This window comes from Azolla caroliniana, unplaced genomic scaffold (assembly GCF_043228905.1).
Source record: "Azolla caroliniana isolate FFs.n. ecotype wild unplaced genomic scaffold, voAzoCaro1.0.p SCAF_20, whole genome shotgun sequence".
NCBI lineage: Eukaryota > Viridiplantae > Streptophyta > Polypodiopsida > Salviniales > Salviniaceae > Azolla > Azolla caroliniana.
This window is the reverse complement of record NW_028230455.1, coordinates 11,375,846-11,393,671: the sequence shown is the minus strand read 5'-3', so window position 1 is coordinate 11,393,671 and position 17,826 is coordinate 11,375,846. Positions and strand designations below refer to the sequence as shown.

Below are 17,826 nucleotides of genomic sequence, written 5' to 3'. Positions count from 1 at the left end.
GGCTACATTCGAGAAGCAAAAACGTCGAAAGAAGCCTTGGGCTACCTTAAGAAGATCTTTGCAGCCAACACGGTTGCACACAAGCTTCAACTATGACAGGAGTCGAACAATATTCAACAAAGGGATATGTTGGTTAACAGCTACACCTTGAAGGTCAAGGAGTTGTGTGATGCCCTTGGATCAATCAACATTAGCATAGACGACGACGAAATGGCCCAGATACGTGTCAATGGCTTAGCACCACGATTCGGCACAATTAGGTCGGCCATCCTTGCAAGGGAGAATCCTCCCTCCTTTTTCGACCTTTAGTCGATACTGTTGTTCAAAGAAAATTGAAAAGATTAATGTGCAGAAGCTAAACAAAACTCAACCGGCTCAGGTGGAGAACAACATAAAACACAAAGAAACAATGGAAGGACACACAGAACACAGGAGAAATAGAGAGAGCAGAAGACTGAACTCTATTCAAAATAATAATGCTTTGTGCATATAATTGTGCTCAAAGAGCACTTTTATACAAGTCCTTCAATGACGGTCAAAAGTACTAACAAGTACTTCAATACTCATAACTGAGCTACTGAAACTAACTCCTAAAAATATAACTACCTACTAATCTAGGAGCATAGGCCTCTAACGGCCTACCGGCTCCCCGCGGATCTGGTTCTCCGATCCGGCCCATGTTGAGCTTGCTTCTCAACACTCCCCCTCAAGCTCAACTTGAGGTTCCTTCCTGCTCTGCCGTCTTTTGGCATGCACTCCTCGACCCATACGGTCATGTGCTTCTCAACCTCTTTGGTCGGCTTGTATGCTCATAAGGTCCTTGTTAGCTCTCTCGTTGTCGCGGCATTGATGCCCCTCGTCCTGTCGAAACCGTTGTTTCAGTGTTAACTTCGGTTGCCTCCTTGTCCACTTGGCCTTCATGTAATTCGGCTCGTCCGAATCAACCCACTTGATCAAATCGGCTATCTCTGATTCGTTCCCGCTCTTGTCCGAATTGGTTGTCTCCAATTCGTCATCCTTCTTCAGGACCTTGATCACATCCGACCATGTCTTGGTCCTGGCCTTTTTCTTCTGATTAGCTCTGTCCTTCTTGACTCTGCCGCCTTTGCTACTTCTTCCAACTCTATCGGATGTTTCGACTTCCTCAGTTGATTCAGCTTCTTCTTTGGCTCTCCTCTTGTCTTCGGCTAGTTCTTTCTCTTGCTCATCATCACAATGGTTGTTCTTCCCAGCTGCTCTCCCCCTCAAGTGCGGCACGTTGAGGCGCTGAATACCAAGCATCTCCAAGAAGTGATGTAACTTGTCTGTCCCAAGGGCCTTGGAGAAAATGTCGGAAACATGCTAATAGGTTTGAACATACCAAAGTTTGACTTCACCACTCAGGACCCACTCTCGCATAAAGTGATAATGCACTTCTATGTGCTTCGTACAAGCATGGAATACTAGGTTCTTGGCCAGCTGCATGCTACTGATGTTGTCACAATAGATCGGGATCGAAGTGGGAACTTTGACCCGTAAGTCTTGCAACAACCGCTTGAGCCATATAGCCTCACACGTAGCAACAACGACTCCTTGGTACTCAGCCTCAGTGCTTGATAGGGCCAATGTCGGCTGCTTCTTGTTGTTCATGCTACAACCGCACTCCCATGAGAGAACATGAACCCTAATTTCAACCATTGATCTGTGGTGTCTCCACCGCAGTCGGCATCAGTATAGCCAACTAGCTGTTTGGTTATGTCGTGCCGGTACAACAATCCTTGATCCTTCGTGCCGCTTACATATCACAATATTTGATGCGCGCACTAAAGGTGGTCGATTGTCGGTCTTTGCATGAACTAACTTATCACACCGATCAGATAGCTAAGATCGGGTTGGGTGATGGTTAGATCAACGAGGCTTCCGACAATTTGCCAGAACCATATCTCATCACAGGCCGCTCCCGAGTTAGGACAAAGCTTCTGGTTTCTGTCAAGTGGAGTAGAGACGGATTGGCAATCCGTCATCCTGAACTTGTACAACATATTCAAGACATAATGTCGTTGAGTGAGCAATATGCCGTCGGTGGTGTGGATGACTTCGATCCTGAGGAAGTAGTGAAGGTTCCCTAAATCCTTCATTTTCAATGCATCAGACAATTGGAGTAGAGACGGATTGGCAATCCGTCATCCCGAACTTGTACAACAGATTCAAGACATAATGTCGTTGAGTGAGCAATATGTCATCGGTGGTGTGGATGACTTCGATCCTGAGGAAGTAGTGAAGGTTCCCTAAATCCTTCATTTTGAATGCATCAGACAATTGGAGTAGAGACGGATTGGCAATCCGTCATCCCGAACTTGTACAACATATTCAAGACATAATGTCGTTGAGTGAGCAATATGTTGTCGGTGGTGTGGATGACTTCGATCCTGAGGAAGTAGTGAAGGTTCCCTAAATCCTTCATTTTCAATGCATCAGACAATTGGAGTAGAGATGGATTGGCAATTCGTCATCCCAAACTTGTACAACATATTCAAGACATAATGTCATTGAGTGAGCAATATGTTGTCGGTGGTGTGGATGACTTCGATCCTGAGGAAGTAGTGAAGGTTCCCTAAATCCTTCATTTTGAATGCATTAGACAATTGGGTATTGACTTGGCTGATTTCAGCAAGGTCGAGGCATGTGACAACAAGGTCATCCACGTATAGCAATATGCTCACCAGACCATTTGGACCTTTCCGAATGAACAAGGAAGAGTCAGACTTCAAGACTACAAACCCCATCTTATGCAACCGGTGCGTGATTTTTGAGTTCCAAGCACGAGGGGCTTGCTTAAGTCCATAAAGTAACTTCTTTAGTCAGCATACCGCCGACTTGTTCAATTCCGACTGAAAACTAGGGGGTTGGACCATAAATATCACTTCTTCACGGTCGCCTTCAAGAAACACGTTCTTAACCTCCATCTTGTGTAGATGCCACCCCCTTGCCACTGCTACTGCACCACATAGACTGTCATCCTTCTGTTCATGCGAGTGTCCGACCAATATGCACTTTTCTGATTTGGCATCCAACTTCTTCCGCTTCTCATCCGGCACATGCACATATGCAATGCTACCAAATACTCTTAGGTGTTTCAGATTTGGCCTTCGCCCGAAATACAACTCATGTGTTGACACATTTTCTCCGATCCGATTCTGGATGTACAACCAAGCTAAACAATGGCTCGACTTTCATTCTCTCTCTCTCTCTCTCTCTCTATATATATATATATATAGAGAGAGAGAGAGAGAGAGAGAGAGAGAGATGATGAGAGTTCACTTAGAGATGATGTCAAAGCTAGGACAAACTTCGCAATATGCTATGCTTGGCCCTACACGTCAAAGATTGAGGCCACAAGAAATACACTAGTGCCCCCCCGACCCCCCCACATAAAAAAAACCCCGATTCTTCCCACCCAGAGCAGCGAAGAACACGTTGCATGTGGGGGTTGATGGGAACAAAGGAGCTCGATCCCACGGGGTCCACCAAACCATATCAGCTCACAACTCAAAGAGGCCCATCATCTCTTCATACATAGTCTCACTCACTCACACATACACACACACTCACACACACACACATACACACACACTCACACACACACACACTCACACACACACACACTCACCCACACACACACACACACACTCACCCACACACACACACACACTCTCTCTCTCTCTCTCTCTCTCTCTTTTGTTCTTCTTTGAGAAATGCCACATGATGCTTTCTTCTTCTTCTCTTCTTCTTCTACTTCTACTTCTACTTCCATGGTTTCCTCTGTTCCTCCTGCTGCATCAACAATTTATAACTCTGCAAGCTCACAGTTACCAATTGCCCTTGAAAACTCTTCTCTCTTCTTGGAAACATCCTCCATAACGAGACGAAGAACAAGAACAAGAACAAGCAGCAGCAGCAACAGCAAACGCTCCCATGAAACCTTCATTTTATCCATCACACCACCACTGCCAATATCAAAGCCAAGAAGAAAAAGTAACTTCTCTTTCCTCCTACCTCCTCCTTGTTGCTCTTTCGGGGATGGTATTGAGACCAGTCAATTAGCAGATATATTACAAGCAAGAGAATCCAATGGAAACTTTGTAAACTGGTTTAGAGAAGCATGGCCATACATCAAAGGTCATCAAGGTAGTACTTTTGTTCTTGTTCTCTCTGCACAAATCATGGAAAGCTCCTATTCTGATAGTATCTTTCAGGTATGTTTTTTTTATACTTTCTTTTTCTTTTTATTGATTGCGTAATTCATGGGAAAAAGAAAGCTCTGAACTATCCTCAAGTTTTTCTTTATAACCCAAAATTCCAGAGTTTCTGATGGTTCATTCCCAGTTTCATTCATCCACTCAATTTGTGGTTCCAAAGTTTTTCTGCATGTTTTAGAGTTTTATTTCACGAATAATATATGCTCTTTTGTATTATGCCAATGTGTCAAATGTAATGTATATCAAGCCTTTCACTCATTTTTTCATTGATTGGTCCTTTCTTCAGTATTTTGCTTTTTCATTTGTACAATCTTTTCTCATGGAAGAGATATGTGGTTTTTTAAATGCTAATGTCTTGATTTAAATCTATATTAGAACAGTCATTACTTTAGTCCTTATTTTTTATCTTTTATTTCTTTCCTCAGTGTTTGCAGTTTGGCATTGTTTTTTAATTATGTCAATGTGGCCAATTTTATCAAGCATTCAATTTGAAGCTCAATGCTGAATTTCTCTCCAAACATTGGGTTAATTCATCAACGGAGTTTTAGCTTTACAGTCATTTCCATGAATGTTATGCCCTCTCTATTATGCCAATGTGTCAGTTCAAATGTATCCTCATAATGCATCCCATTTGTGTTTAAGAGAATAGTAGTAACTGCATGTGAATTTTTGATTGGGAGTCAAATCAAGCCTTGTGAAGGGAGCAATGGAATAGCAGGCAGAGAGCAAAAGCTGCAGAAGCAAACAGAGGAAGCAGCAGCAGAAGAAAGACACTGTGTTTTTTGGGAACAATAGGTTTTTGTTCCACTTTAGGTATTTTAGATACATAGATATGTATATGAAAATTAAGTCTGCTATGGGTGTGTTGACATGTTCCCAACAACCTCCCACCTAAAGGCATGTGCCTTAAAGAGGAGAAAGGATCAACTAAGTTTAATCATGTACAAAGCTGAACTATGTATATCTGCCCAACTCCCATCATTTATTGGCAATGAGCAAACCGCTCTGCTGGCAGAACCTTCGTGAGAACACATGCAGGATTATCATCTGTATGCACTTTGGCAAGCTCAATGCTCTTGCTGTCAAAGTACATCTCTGAGCAAGTGATACTTCACCTGTATGTGATTTGTCTTTGCATGAAAGACAGGATTCTGTTCTAGCATGATAGCACTCTGAATGTGATGATAAAGAACAGGTCAGTCTGTAATGCCAAGATCTCCCACCAGTCGTGAAATCCATAAAGCCTCCTTGTGTGCCTCAGTGGCAGCCACATCCTCTGTCTCTGTAATAGACAATGCAACACACTTCTGTAGCCTGGAGATCCAAGAGATTGTTCCTCCTGTGAAGGTAAACACATACCCAGAAGTGAACTTTCTGCAGTCCGCATGACCAGCATAGTCTACATCCATAAAGCCATTGACAGATGCCTTCTCCTTTCCATAGCAGATGCACAAATCCTTTGCGCCTCCAAGGTATCTCATAATACCTTTCACTGCTTCCCAATGCTTTTCCTATAATGCCTTTTCCAGCGGGATTGGTACCTGCTAACCACTCCCATTGGAAAAGCAACGCCAGGACGAGTAGCAACCATAGCATAAATCAAACTGCTAACCCCCAACTGTCTCCGCCCCATCCATATTGAAACTCTGCAAAACCTTGAGACATACTCCTGTTGAGACAGAAAGAGTAATCCTTTTGACCGTTTTCTGAGTATTCACATGCCAAGAATGTGATTTGCTTCATGATGATCCTTCATATCAAAGCTGCCACGAAGACTTTGCTTCAGTGAACCCAAGGCGTGAGTATTCCTGCCTGCAATCAACATAACATGAACATTCAAAACCAAAATAATCAGGCTGCCATCTACTGACTTCTTGGTGTACAAGCAGTGATTCACTTGACTTCTGTGAAAACCTTGAGACTGCATAAATATATCAATTTTATGATACCATTCTCTTGTTTCTTGTTTCAACCCACACAAGCTCCTTTTGAGCTTACAGACCATATTCTCTTCGCCTTTTGCCACAAACCCTTGAGGCTGCAGCCTATATATGTTTTCATGCAGATCACCATGTAAAAAAGCAGTTTTCACATCCATATGTATGATTTCCATGCCTTCAGCTGCACTGAGCTCAAAATGGTTCTCAATGTAGTCACCTTGACTACAGGAGTGAAGATCTCATCAAAATCAATTCCATATTCCTGCTCGCATCCCTCTCAAGCTTCTTGTTGTGCATGAGATGGCTGTTATCAATGCTTCCAGCCATAATCTATAGCCCAAAACGAAAACTTGACTAATCTGCTCATTGACTGCCACGAGCCCATTGCCTTCAACCATGATCTACGCGTTGGCAAAACGTGATGAACTGCAGTCGCCAGCTCATCTCCTGCCTGCATTGACTTGTAGTGAGCTGAGCTGACTATCACTTACCTGAAAACGTAACCTGTGGACTACACGGACACCAAGAAGTGTACACATCTCAATCTTCACTCTAATTCCAGTTTGAAAGGAGTGATGGAATAGCATGCAAAGAGCAAAAGCGGCAGAAACGAACAGAGGAAGCAGAAGAAGAGAGGCATTGTGTTTTTTGGGAACAATAGGGTTCTGTTCCATTTTAGGTTTTCTAGATAGATGTATGTATATGAAAATTAAGTGTGGCAAGGATGCGCTCACACCCTTGCACGAGTAAAAGCCACAATGGCCCTTCATCCCCAATAACTTGAATAGGGGAATCAATATCTGGGTAGCTTTATGTTTACCCATAATCTTGTTAGCTATGGTCCCTTTCTCACGAATTCAATGTTCTAATACCTTTTGAGGAGAAGAAAATATCATATTTGGCTAAATTTAAACTCTATCTTGGAGCGGTTCATGATGGAGAACTTTTGAAGACAGAAGTTTCAATCTATGTTCTACCTATCTAAGTTCAGGATCTTAACTTCTTAGCTAACAATACTAATTGGTACCTTATATCTAATTATATTTATTCTAGTTTGTTCTCAAATTCAAGAGAACATTCTAAGTTTTAATCTTTTTTCTCAGTCTCATAGAACATTTTGGCCTCCTAAAAGACAGGCTTTCTTTCATTCACTTAATGTTTACCAGATGAGATACATGGACATATTCTACTACATAGTTTCTAGGCTTTTGTATAATGTAATGGGTCTAGACATGGACAAAGTCTAGATATGGATGTATACTCTACATCTATCCTTGTGCTATGGTATAGACATGCACATAGTTTGAAAGGTCCATACTACATGACCTTGTGATGTTAGACATCTATATAAAAGTGTTATGATATTAGCTATCAATATGAAAGCATCGGGATGTCTAATTGCAACAAAGTGTCTCATTAATATGTTCTTGTGCTTGCTAGAGTGATCGAAAGGTATCACATACACTCAATAGACCTTTTTTTATCAATGGGACTGTAATAAGGAAGAAAACCATTTAAAACTTTGAACCATGACCACAAAGGGTCTTTTATGGTTTCTAACCATCAACCGCATTTAAGTAGAAGAAGGACCTATGCCACTTGAACTTGCTACCCACATACTTTAAACTGGGGGTCCATAGTATGTAACGTAAGCCATCAATGAAAGTTTATTTCATCATCCCATTTTTCTAGTCTCCAAGCTTCAGTTTGACACTCCACCATGTACCCTTGTACAGTAATGATGTCATGGGAGGCATAAGAAGATCACCTTATGTGATAAGCATTTTGCTTCATTTTTACTTGACTTCTATAAGATTCTTGTGATTGTAACTTTTGTTCTCATAGGTTACTGTGGTATTTTGAAGACATTAACACAATATAATATAACATTGTATTACACTTTTTATGGGCTGCTGGTTTTCACCCCCCAGAAAGTTCATAGGAGTAAACCTCTTCAATTCCAAGGTATGAGCACATGGCAATTTCATACGCCAGCACATAAGAGTGTTTATGTGTGGTTATGGGCCTAAAACCAAGCTTATAGTTCGTTGGGAAGTGTAATTCCTTACCTTCTTTTTAATTAATTTCTTAAATGATGTATAATTAATTGAATACTTAGTTTAGTTCCCACAATTTAGCAAGTTATACAAGAAAACAAGGTCTCAAGGACCAACAATTATACAAGAGTAGGCCAAATGCATGATCCACATGTACATAAAAACTTGAAAGACATAGTGAAAATGTGTTGATAATTCTGAATCTATGCATGAAAAAGATTTATCTACTTATGGGAAAACAAAGTCTCAAGGACCAACAATTATACAAGAGTAGGCCAAATGCATGATCCACATGTACATAAAAACTTGAAAGACATAGTGAAAATGTGTAGATAATTCTGAATCTATGCATGAAAAAGATTTATCTACTTATGGGCTTTTTCCTAAAACTGGATAGACATTTTTTATATTATCCTCCTAGGTCATTAGGTACATACATTTTTTTTTCTTCTCAAATTTTTCTGCTTGGACTTATATAAATTTATTGTAAATAATTGGAATTCTGTTCATAGCATTTCAATGTTGGCATTGTGAAGTTACCAAAAGACAACTGAAATTTGAAAAAATCTCTTCTTTAGAGATAATTATGTAATATATGTGTTTCTTCCCTCTCCCTGGGGCGTCCTCTTTCAATTTGTAAGTCCATTAAGTTCTGGTCTTATAAGAGTACATTATTCCTTTTCGTGCAGGATCTTTCTCTTCTTCATGGGCTTGGTAATAAGCTCGTTATTATACCAGGGACCCATCTGCAAATCGACAAACTTCTAAAAGAAAAAGGTTGTAATAAATATAGTACAAGCCTCCATATTTCTGCATTTCATTTATAGATTTGGTGCATCATAATAAATCCTTTTAGAGAGTGTGGACCATGATTCATTTTCTCAATATGTGTCGTTTTGTTTTTTGCTCAAAAGCTTAAATTTTGATTTTGATTTTATATTTGAACATAAGGATGTATATTTGAAATGGTCTTGACATCATTTGAATTGGGAAATACGAAGGGGCATGAGATATGAAGATATCTAACATGAATGTGTGTTTTATTAATAAACATGTCTTGACTTTTATAAGGGCAAGATTTCCATCTTTCTGAGAGGATAAGTCAGCTGAATCAGGTGGAAATTCTGGTGTTAACATTCTAACAAACATTGCAAACATAAATTTCATTGTTGATTTGCATAATTATCAGCACCCAAGAGACAGTGGTTCAGGAATTATGTCTAGTAAGTCATATGCTAACTTTATCATCCTGGCCTAGGTTTTACAGCTCAGTTATTTCTTGTTCCTTGAGGATTCAAACCAGATCAGTAGTTATTCCCAAATCACCAAATTATATGACAAGAAATGGAAAAATAAAGGTAAAACAAGGATCTATATATGCAATACTTTCTGTTGCTGCTCACATGAGCGTGAGGATATATAATGAAGTTTGAAGATATTTTGGAAATCCTTTGCATTGTGTGTGGTAACAGATAGAGAAGCTGCACTAGTATCGCATATGCCCTTTTTCCATTAGGAGACATTCATTTCTGGCTGTTATAAGACTTCATGGGAACTGTCCTTCAGTTCCCATCTGAATATAGTGAAATGGAAGGTCAGCAAGGATAATATGCATGCATTCTTTTCCCCATACCTCATATTCTTGTTAATGTGACCTTGACATGGAAAAACTAATCTATATGCAAATGAGTTTGAGAGTTATGTCATGAACCTCTTCCTTAGTACCGATGTGAAAACAAATTTGTAGCAATTGAAGGATGTAATTCTCAAGGTAGGGTATCAATATTTTAGTGCACATGTAGGTGGACATCGAATACTTAGTTTCCCATGCAATGCGTGGTTTTGATCATAAATGCAAGGCTCATCTCAAAATGTTAAAGCTCACAAAAGATAAAAATGAGATATCCCTAGCATGGTATCAATATTGAATAATGGCAAGGAAGACTAAGAGGCAATACTATCAAATGCAATAAAAAAGAAAACACAAATGTTTAAACTCCAACCAAGTTAGCATTGGGACAACTCAAAGGTGAAAAGGCAGATAGAATTGGAAAATTCACTGATTAAGAGATGGAACCATATGTATGTAAGCTTTATTTGCATGATTGGATAATGCCTATGACATTGAGTATTGCATCACCATATAAGGCATGTGTGTCTATTGAAGATGTTACAGAGGGGCAAAAAGAATGTCTAATGGCTGAGCGGTGGATGCAACTTTAATGACAAGTGAGCTCTTTAAGTGGACAAAATCACAAACTCATCAGTGGATAGCAACTATCATGTATCAAGGTAACAACCAAGGTTTTCCAGAAGATTGGCTCATGAATTGGATTAAACCAATTCATAAAGGAGGAGATAAAAATTTGGTATCGAACTATCATGGTTAGTGCAGTAATGGCCAAGTTATATAGCACTATCATGGAACAAAAGATTAGCTCATGGGCAAACGTAAAACACAAAGGAGCACTTGGTCAAGTAGGCTTTAGTTCAAAACATTCATGGAAGAAAGTCAACTTCAAGGGAAAATACTATATTGTTGTTTTGTGGACGTCAAGGAAACCTTTGACGTTGTACCAAGGAGTGAGCTTTGGAAACGAATGATAGGGATCAGAATGCCATTAGATTATAGAGAAATTGTAGCACGATTTATGAGCAAGTTAAGTGCCAATTGAAAATGGATGGTGGTTTCTTGAAGTACTTTTTGAGCAACATGGGGATCTAGCAAGGGTGCCCATACTATTTGGCCTATGCATCGATAAACTTGAAGAAATAGTAACAAGGCTGCAAAAGAAGGACTGGATGGCCCAAAACCCATGTATGAGCTTATTTTTATACTTGTATATGTTGATGATGTTATTTTTTTTCTCATATACATTGGATGATATGCAACACTTGATGTATTACACACATTCTGTCAAATCAGTGGGCTAATTGTTAACGTGGACAAAACAAAAATGATGGCAATAAAGGCAATACAAACAAGACACTACCACACTTTTACGTACAAGGGAGAACCAATACAAGTGGTGCAAAGCTTCAAATATCTTGGTATTGATGTCACATCGACATATAGGTAGAATGTATGCTATGAGTCTGGACTTCAAGCAAGGTTGGAATAGTGTTATTTTATGTTTGAGAAATATTGCAACCAAAGTGATACTCCGGGATGGGAAGTGAGATTTATGCTATTCAATCCTATGGTGATCCAGTTGTTGTTTTATAGAGTAGAAGTGTGGTGGCACTATCTCTCTTAGTGCATGTAATAAAATAGAGAAAATCCAAAAAATGTTCTTACCTAGACAGTTAATTGGGGGTAAAATCCTCAACATCCTATCCTATCATGCTATTAGAAATAGTTGCTCACCCATAGAGGTACTAGCCATGCAAAGAGTATAAAAGTATATCACAAAAGTCAAGAATATGCTTGAAAATAGGATGTAAGATACAAATAATTAATAAGAACAAAATCCTCTCATCTTTCTGGGTGCTTGACGCCATGAAATGGTTTAAAAGATGTGGAGTAAAAGAACTATTGGAGCTCTCGGGTGATGCTATGAAGTATGTGATCATTGAGGATAGATTACTAGAGTTAGTAAGGTTGAAGTGGCAAGATGCGAAAATGTCAAAATTGGAATATTACATCACAAATATTAACCTCCAATGTTGGCCCCAATACAAGGTAAAATTTCCAAAATGTATCCAATCACATCTCACTACCCCCATGAGCTTTGGTTGCCGGAGAGCCTTAACACTACTTCTTTGAACTCACACGCACAAGTTAGGTGTTGGGGTAGCATCATGGCATCATTACCCCAATGTGAACATATACAAGATATGCAATTAGAACCTAGTGGAGGATGAGTCACTTGTTGCATGCTCAATGTACAAGGTAATTCACGAGAAATATAACAACTCGCTAGATGGGCATAATAATGTGAGTGTCATACTCCAATGTCCACCAAGAAAGGTGAGCACATATGTTCTTGCATTATTCACATAGAACATTTTATTCCAGCGTAGTAACCCCCTTGTTAGGATGGAGACACATGCAAGATGATATGTTGATTTGGTTCCATAGGTCAAAATTGGCCTCGTCATGGATGACATCTATTCTATTCTATTGCACATTTTCTCTCCATATTCAATATTGGACCTAGGTCGCTTTTACTACTAAACATCCTGTTCATTCAGTGTTTGATGGTATGTGAGATATTTTCAATGATATATTGATTGCATATTTCCTGATGGCGCTAATGTTTTTTGTAGGTCATGAGCCCCGATACGTAGGACCATATAGGATTACAGATAATGCAGCATTGGAGGCCTCCATGGAGGTGGCCGGAAAATTTAGGCTAGCAATAGAAGCTAAACTATCCTCTCAGCTTTCTATTCCTGAGCTACGACGCCATGGTGAGAATGAAAGATGGCACACTGGGGTTGGTGTTGCAAGTGGAAATTTTGTTGCTGCAAAGGTCTGCTTCTTACTTAGATAGGGATTTTCTTATAATACTGGAATCTTTTACTTGATAAAAAAAGTAATGTATTCCTCTTTTATATACCAACATTTCCAGAAGTTTGCTATTCACTTTCATATCCCTGTGGAAAGGTACTTGTACGACCATGATGTAAGATACATATGCATGTGCAGATATGGCTGTAATGTAAGGCAGATACCAAGACCTCATCGATAAATAATGTACCATAGTTTTATCGTTTCTAGTTTTACATAGTTTCCTAAACCTATCTCATAACAATAACTGCGTTATTGTCAAAGACCAAACACAGTCTACTTGAGTTTGTGATATACAATATGAGTTTAATAAGGTATATACAAAAATCTCGTGAGATCAATAATATGGTCAATAATCCACTAAGGTGGTCTATCTTTAGAAAACTTTGATGAAGTTAGTACCTTGGCAGTTCAGTAAAAGACAACAACCATGTCCCATAGACAATTAGTATGTCAACTTCATATGTTGGCCAATATTTTTTGTTATGGAGGAAGGTTGATCACTGAGAATGTTGGTGCAATGGGCTTTCTATGAAGTAGTGTAATCTATTCATACCATGTGATTGGAGCTTCATTCCTGTGTTTCAGCATATGGACAATGAATATCTCCTTGTTCTGCCAACTGTTTTGATGATATCAGTGCACATTTTGAGTACTTGTGATCTGTGGAGCACCCAAACCCAGTGGATACAAGCCACTGATTAGAATAGTGCCTCAGTCACCCTTGGAGCTCCCATCTCAGCCCAAGTTATATCATGGGGCACTGATGCTTTTCTCATTATCGTGTGGACAGTTATTGACACTAAAGACCACTCCAAATCTCTTGAGTTCTATGCCCTTGGAAAGTTTGACCTCAGAAGTTTTGTGCCGCAAAGAAGAATCAGTGCTACGAAGTGTATCAGCTACAGTTTAGTATATGGTTCTTGGAACTATGTATGTGGAAATTATCGTTTGAGGCCATCAAGGTCTGCATATTGATGGGAAAATTTAGCACATACTGCCTCTCATATGGAAAACCAAGGCCCTGCAAATGAGGCATGTGCAAATGAGGCCATATTTTCCATCCTAAACCCTAAACCCAGCTCGAAATGTGTTAAGTACGAGGACTTCAGTTTTTTCCAAGGTTTACGAATAAATCTTTACCTGTATACAATGACTTCAAAGCATGTAGATGTCTTCTTAATGCCTCCAGTAGTGTCACACACTGCCAGCACACTGACCAGCGTCAAAGTCCTGGAAATCCATGAAGCAACAATAGATTCTCCTCTCATGGGATCTTCTCATTAAGGGCTCAATGGGCTTGTATATGATGGAAAGTGATGAAGCCCTTTTTTAAGCCTGCATGTCTGGCTGAGTGGCATAAACCCAATTCTGATGCTAGAAATCAGCGATATAGTTTGGCCAAATAGTGACGTATCATGATTTTCTTGTTATTCCTAGGTATCATGGAATCTCCATCTTGAAGATTTGTACAATGGTATGTTCCATTCAGTTAGTATAGTAACCTTCACACATCTCTGTTAAAGATGTGCGCAAGAAGCATGACCAATGTGTCACATGCATAGAATGTTGATTTGCAAATCCATCACTATGATATGCTATTCCAAACTATAATATATGAATTGCTTTTCTCACCATGTGGATCTTCCTATCGTCTAAATTTGCTGGGCAATACTAATTATCGTGTATATTGATGAATAGACATTCTGAACGTTATCCTTTTTCCACATTTCAAGGTAAATTTTTGCATTTTTAAATTCTACATTTGGGTTATTTCACTTTTGTAAAATTCTGCTGCTGATTATGAGTTTCTTATGCTAATAATGTTTGAGCAAGTCACCATATTTATTAGAGATTGTGTGCCATATTTAAATTTCTGATGGTGAAGCCCATTTGTGAACATCTATGGTATAATATTGTGTTTCCTTCCTGATGAATTAGTATTGAACCATTGTTGATCTGTTTAACAGCGGAGAGGGGTCATAGATGGTATAGATTTTGGAGCAACTGGTGAAGTAAAAAGATTAGATGTGGCTCGCATAAAGAATAGGCTAGAAGACAACTGCATTGTGATCCTCTCCAATCTTGGTTACTCTAGTTCAGGAGAGGTTCTCAACTGCAAGTATGTACAATTGTCTACAACTACACCCAATCCACTGGTCTTTGGCAAACTTGATTCTTTATTCATGTGCAAAATAGTTAATTGATATTTTTTTTTGAAGGGCTCCAATATCATGCATTTTTGTTATCAACTTCTTATAAGATCTTAATTATGAACATTTTTGTCAAAGCAAAGTGATGTATGGAGGAATTTGATATGTATAGACTATCCATATTTTGTTCTAAATACTTACAAGCTAAAACTGGGGTTTTGACATGCTATCTTGCCAATTGCTTATTTTGCAGCACCTATGAAGTTGCAACTGCATGTGCAATAGAACTTCAGGCTGATAAATTGATCAGCTGTATAGACGGTCCATTGCTAGATGCACATGGAGAGCTTATTAGGTTTATGACACTCCAAGGAGCTGATGAGCTCATCAGGAATCGGGCGCAACAAAGTGAAACAGCTTCAAATTATGTCAAGGCAGTGGCAGGCATTGACTACATGAAGAGATTAGGTGTTGAGGCATCAAACAATGGTAAGGAAAATAGTGTTGTTAATGGTTCTACATACAATTTCATGAAGGAGAATGAAAGCTCAAGAAATATTCAAAATGGAGATGGTACCGAAAGAGGTCAGGGACTGGCAATTGGTGGGGAGGAAAGACTATCCAAAGAACATGGTTATCTATCCGAACTGACAGCTGCAGTGTTTGTTTGCCGAGTAATGCAGGAACTTTGCTTTTTTATTCTGTTGTATATGCATCAATTCTTAACGTCACAAACTAATGGTGAATATTTCTTGTAGGGCGGCGTGCGAAGAGTACACCTGTTGGATGCAACAATTGAGGGGGCATTACTCCTGGAACTATATACAAGAGATGGTATTGGTACCATGGTAGCAAGGCAAGATTGCAAGGCTGTATGGAGTAGATTAGGAAAAATATATGTTATTGCATGTTCCCAATGGAGGTGACATGGCTGTAGCTCATAGCATCTGGATTATTTTTGTTTAAGCAGTGATCGATATGAAGGAACAAGAGCAGCTGAAGTAGGAGATTTGCCTAGGATCAAAGAGCTACTACAACCCTTGGAGGAAAATGGAATCTTAATAAAGAGATCTCATGAACAGGTGAATTTGTTTGTTTCTTTACAATGTTGAGGATTTTTCCTGTGGATTTCACTGTGTAATGCTTATTTTAGCTGTAATTTGACATGATGACAAATGATCTATCGCTTCATTACTTGAGGACCACTGCTTACTATCATATTTCAAGGGATACCATGCAAATTTCTGTGTGCGTACACCTTTTTTGCTTTTTCTGCAGGATCTATAAATTGTATCATAAGAACAATATTGTGACCATTGCTTCTTACATTGTAGATGTGCAGCAATGTTTTTACTTTCACTTGCTGATTATTATAGGAACTTTTTAACACCATCTGAGCACTTATGTTTCTGATGATTCCATCCACATTACTGATTATTATATCTGAAGAAACATGGGCATGTGAGTGATACGGGAGATTTTTGTGTACTGTGATCTGGCAAATTACTATTTCTTATATATCTGATCTACATAAGCATTGCTGCTTGAGTACTTATTGTTCAAAAATATTCTTTACAGTTATTCAAAGAAGTTGGATATTTCATTGTGGTGGAAAGGGATGCATGTATAATTGCTTGTGGGGCCCTGATTCCTTTCAATGAGGAAAAGTGTGCTGAGGTTGCGGCACTTGCTGTTGCTGCAGAATGTAGACGCCATGGTCAAGGAGACAAATTGCTTGGTAAAAAGAATGTCATAATAGATTTACTGTAGACATGACCATTTGAACTACGATTGAGATATCTTAATTGATGCCAGATTACATGGAAAATAAAGCACTAAAAATGGGATTGGAGAAGCTGTTTCTATTGACCACCCGAACGGCTGACTGGTACTTGATACCCTTATCTTAATACATTTTCATGAATTACCGATTGAGATATTCACATGTTGTCCCTATAAGTGGTTTTCATAAATTATTGAGTGAGGTGCATTATTATTTACACTTTCGTTTCTCCCATGAATGACAGGTTTGTGAGGCGAGGATTTTCTCAGTGCACCATTGACTGTATTCCCAATGAAAGGAGGATGAAAATAAATTTAGCTCGTGGTTCAAAATATTATGTCAAGGATTTGATATTCAGGCCAAAGGCATGAGCAGCATTTTGTAGGATATGTGATGATCACTGTTTTTGTAACAATCAACCTTAAGCTCATTAACTTGCTCTTACAGCTTACATTCACTGAACTTGTATTGTGAAAATAATTACTTTTCTTTAATTAGAAAAGAGACGTGCCTCATTGAGTTTTTATCAAGCCTTGCATTTAAGAAACTTCAGATTTATGTCAAGGATTTGATATTCAGGCCAAAGGCATGAGCAGCATTTTGTAGGATATGTGATGATCACTGTTTTTGTAACAATCAACCTTAAGCTCATTAACTTGCTCTTACAGCTTACATTCACTGAACTTGTATTGTGAAAATAATTACTTGTCTTCGATAAGGAAAGAGACATGCCTCATTATCAAGCCTTGCATTTAAGAAGCTTCAGATTTCTGATAAGTAATGTAATATCAATGTATGTATATATACATGAAAAAATGGGCATGAATATCTCCAAATATTGTTGCACAAGTTAAAAGATTTATCTAAAGCAATCTCAGTGCATATTGTACAAGTTTTTCTCATCACCATAGGAAAGACCAAATTGATGGTAATTAAAACAATCCAGTTGACACTTCAGAAAATCAGATTCGTCTATAAGAATATGGATGCAAAGCTCGAGTTCTGCAAAGATATCAAAAGAACTAAATATATCATGGATTGCCAGCTTCATGTGAACATGTAGGTCAATTAAATATCATCCCACACAATAATATCCCTTCCTTCAGCTTTTTTGGTTTTGACAAACACCACCACCAAAAGTT

The 17,826-nt window shown here is 38.8% G+C and overlaps 1 protein-coding gene across 1 annotated transcript; it reads left to right on the top strand.

Annotated features, from left to right (window-relative positions):
- The first annotated feature begins 3,719 nt into the window (after window positions 1–3,719).
- On the top strand, window positions 3,720–17,208 carry LOC147851016 (putative amino-acid acetyltransferase NAGS1, chloroplastic). Its single transcript, XM_087335466.1, has 10 exons — window positions 3,720–4,235; window positions 8,925–9,012; window positions 12,505–12,710; window positions 14,719–14,870; window positions 15,155–15,575; window positions 15,660–15,757; window positions 15,872–15,983; window positions 16,480–16,639; window positions 16,717–16,789; window positions 16,929–17,208. Exons 1-10 carry the CDS (start codon window positions 3,735–3,737, stop codon window positions 17,053–17,055), a joined length of 1,938 nt encoding a protein of 645 aa, XP_087191592.1. The 5' UTR covers window positions 3,720–3,734; the 3' UTR covers window positions 17,056–17,208.
- Window positions 17,209–17,826: the final 618 nt, after the last annotated feature.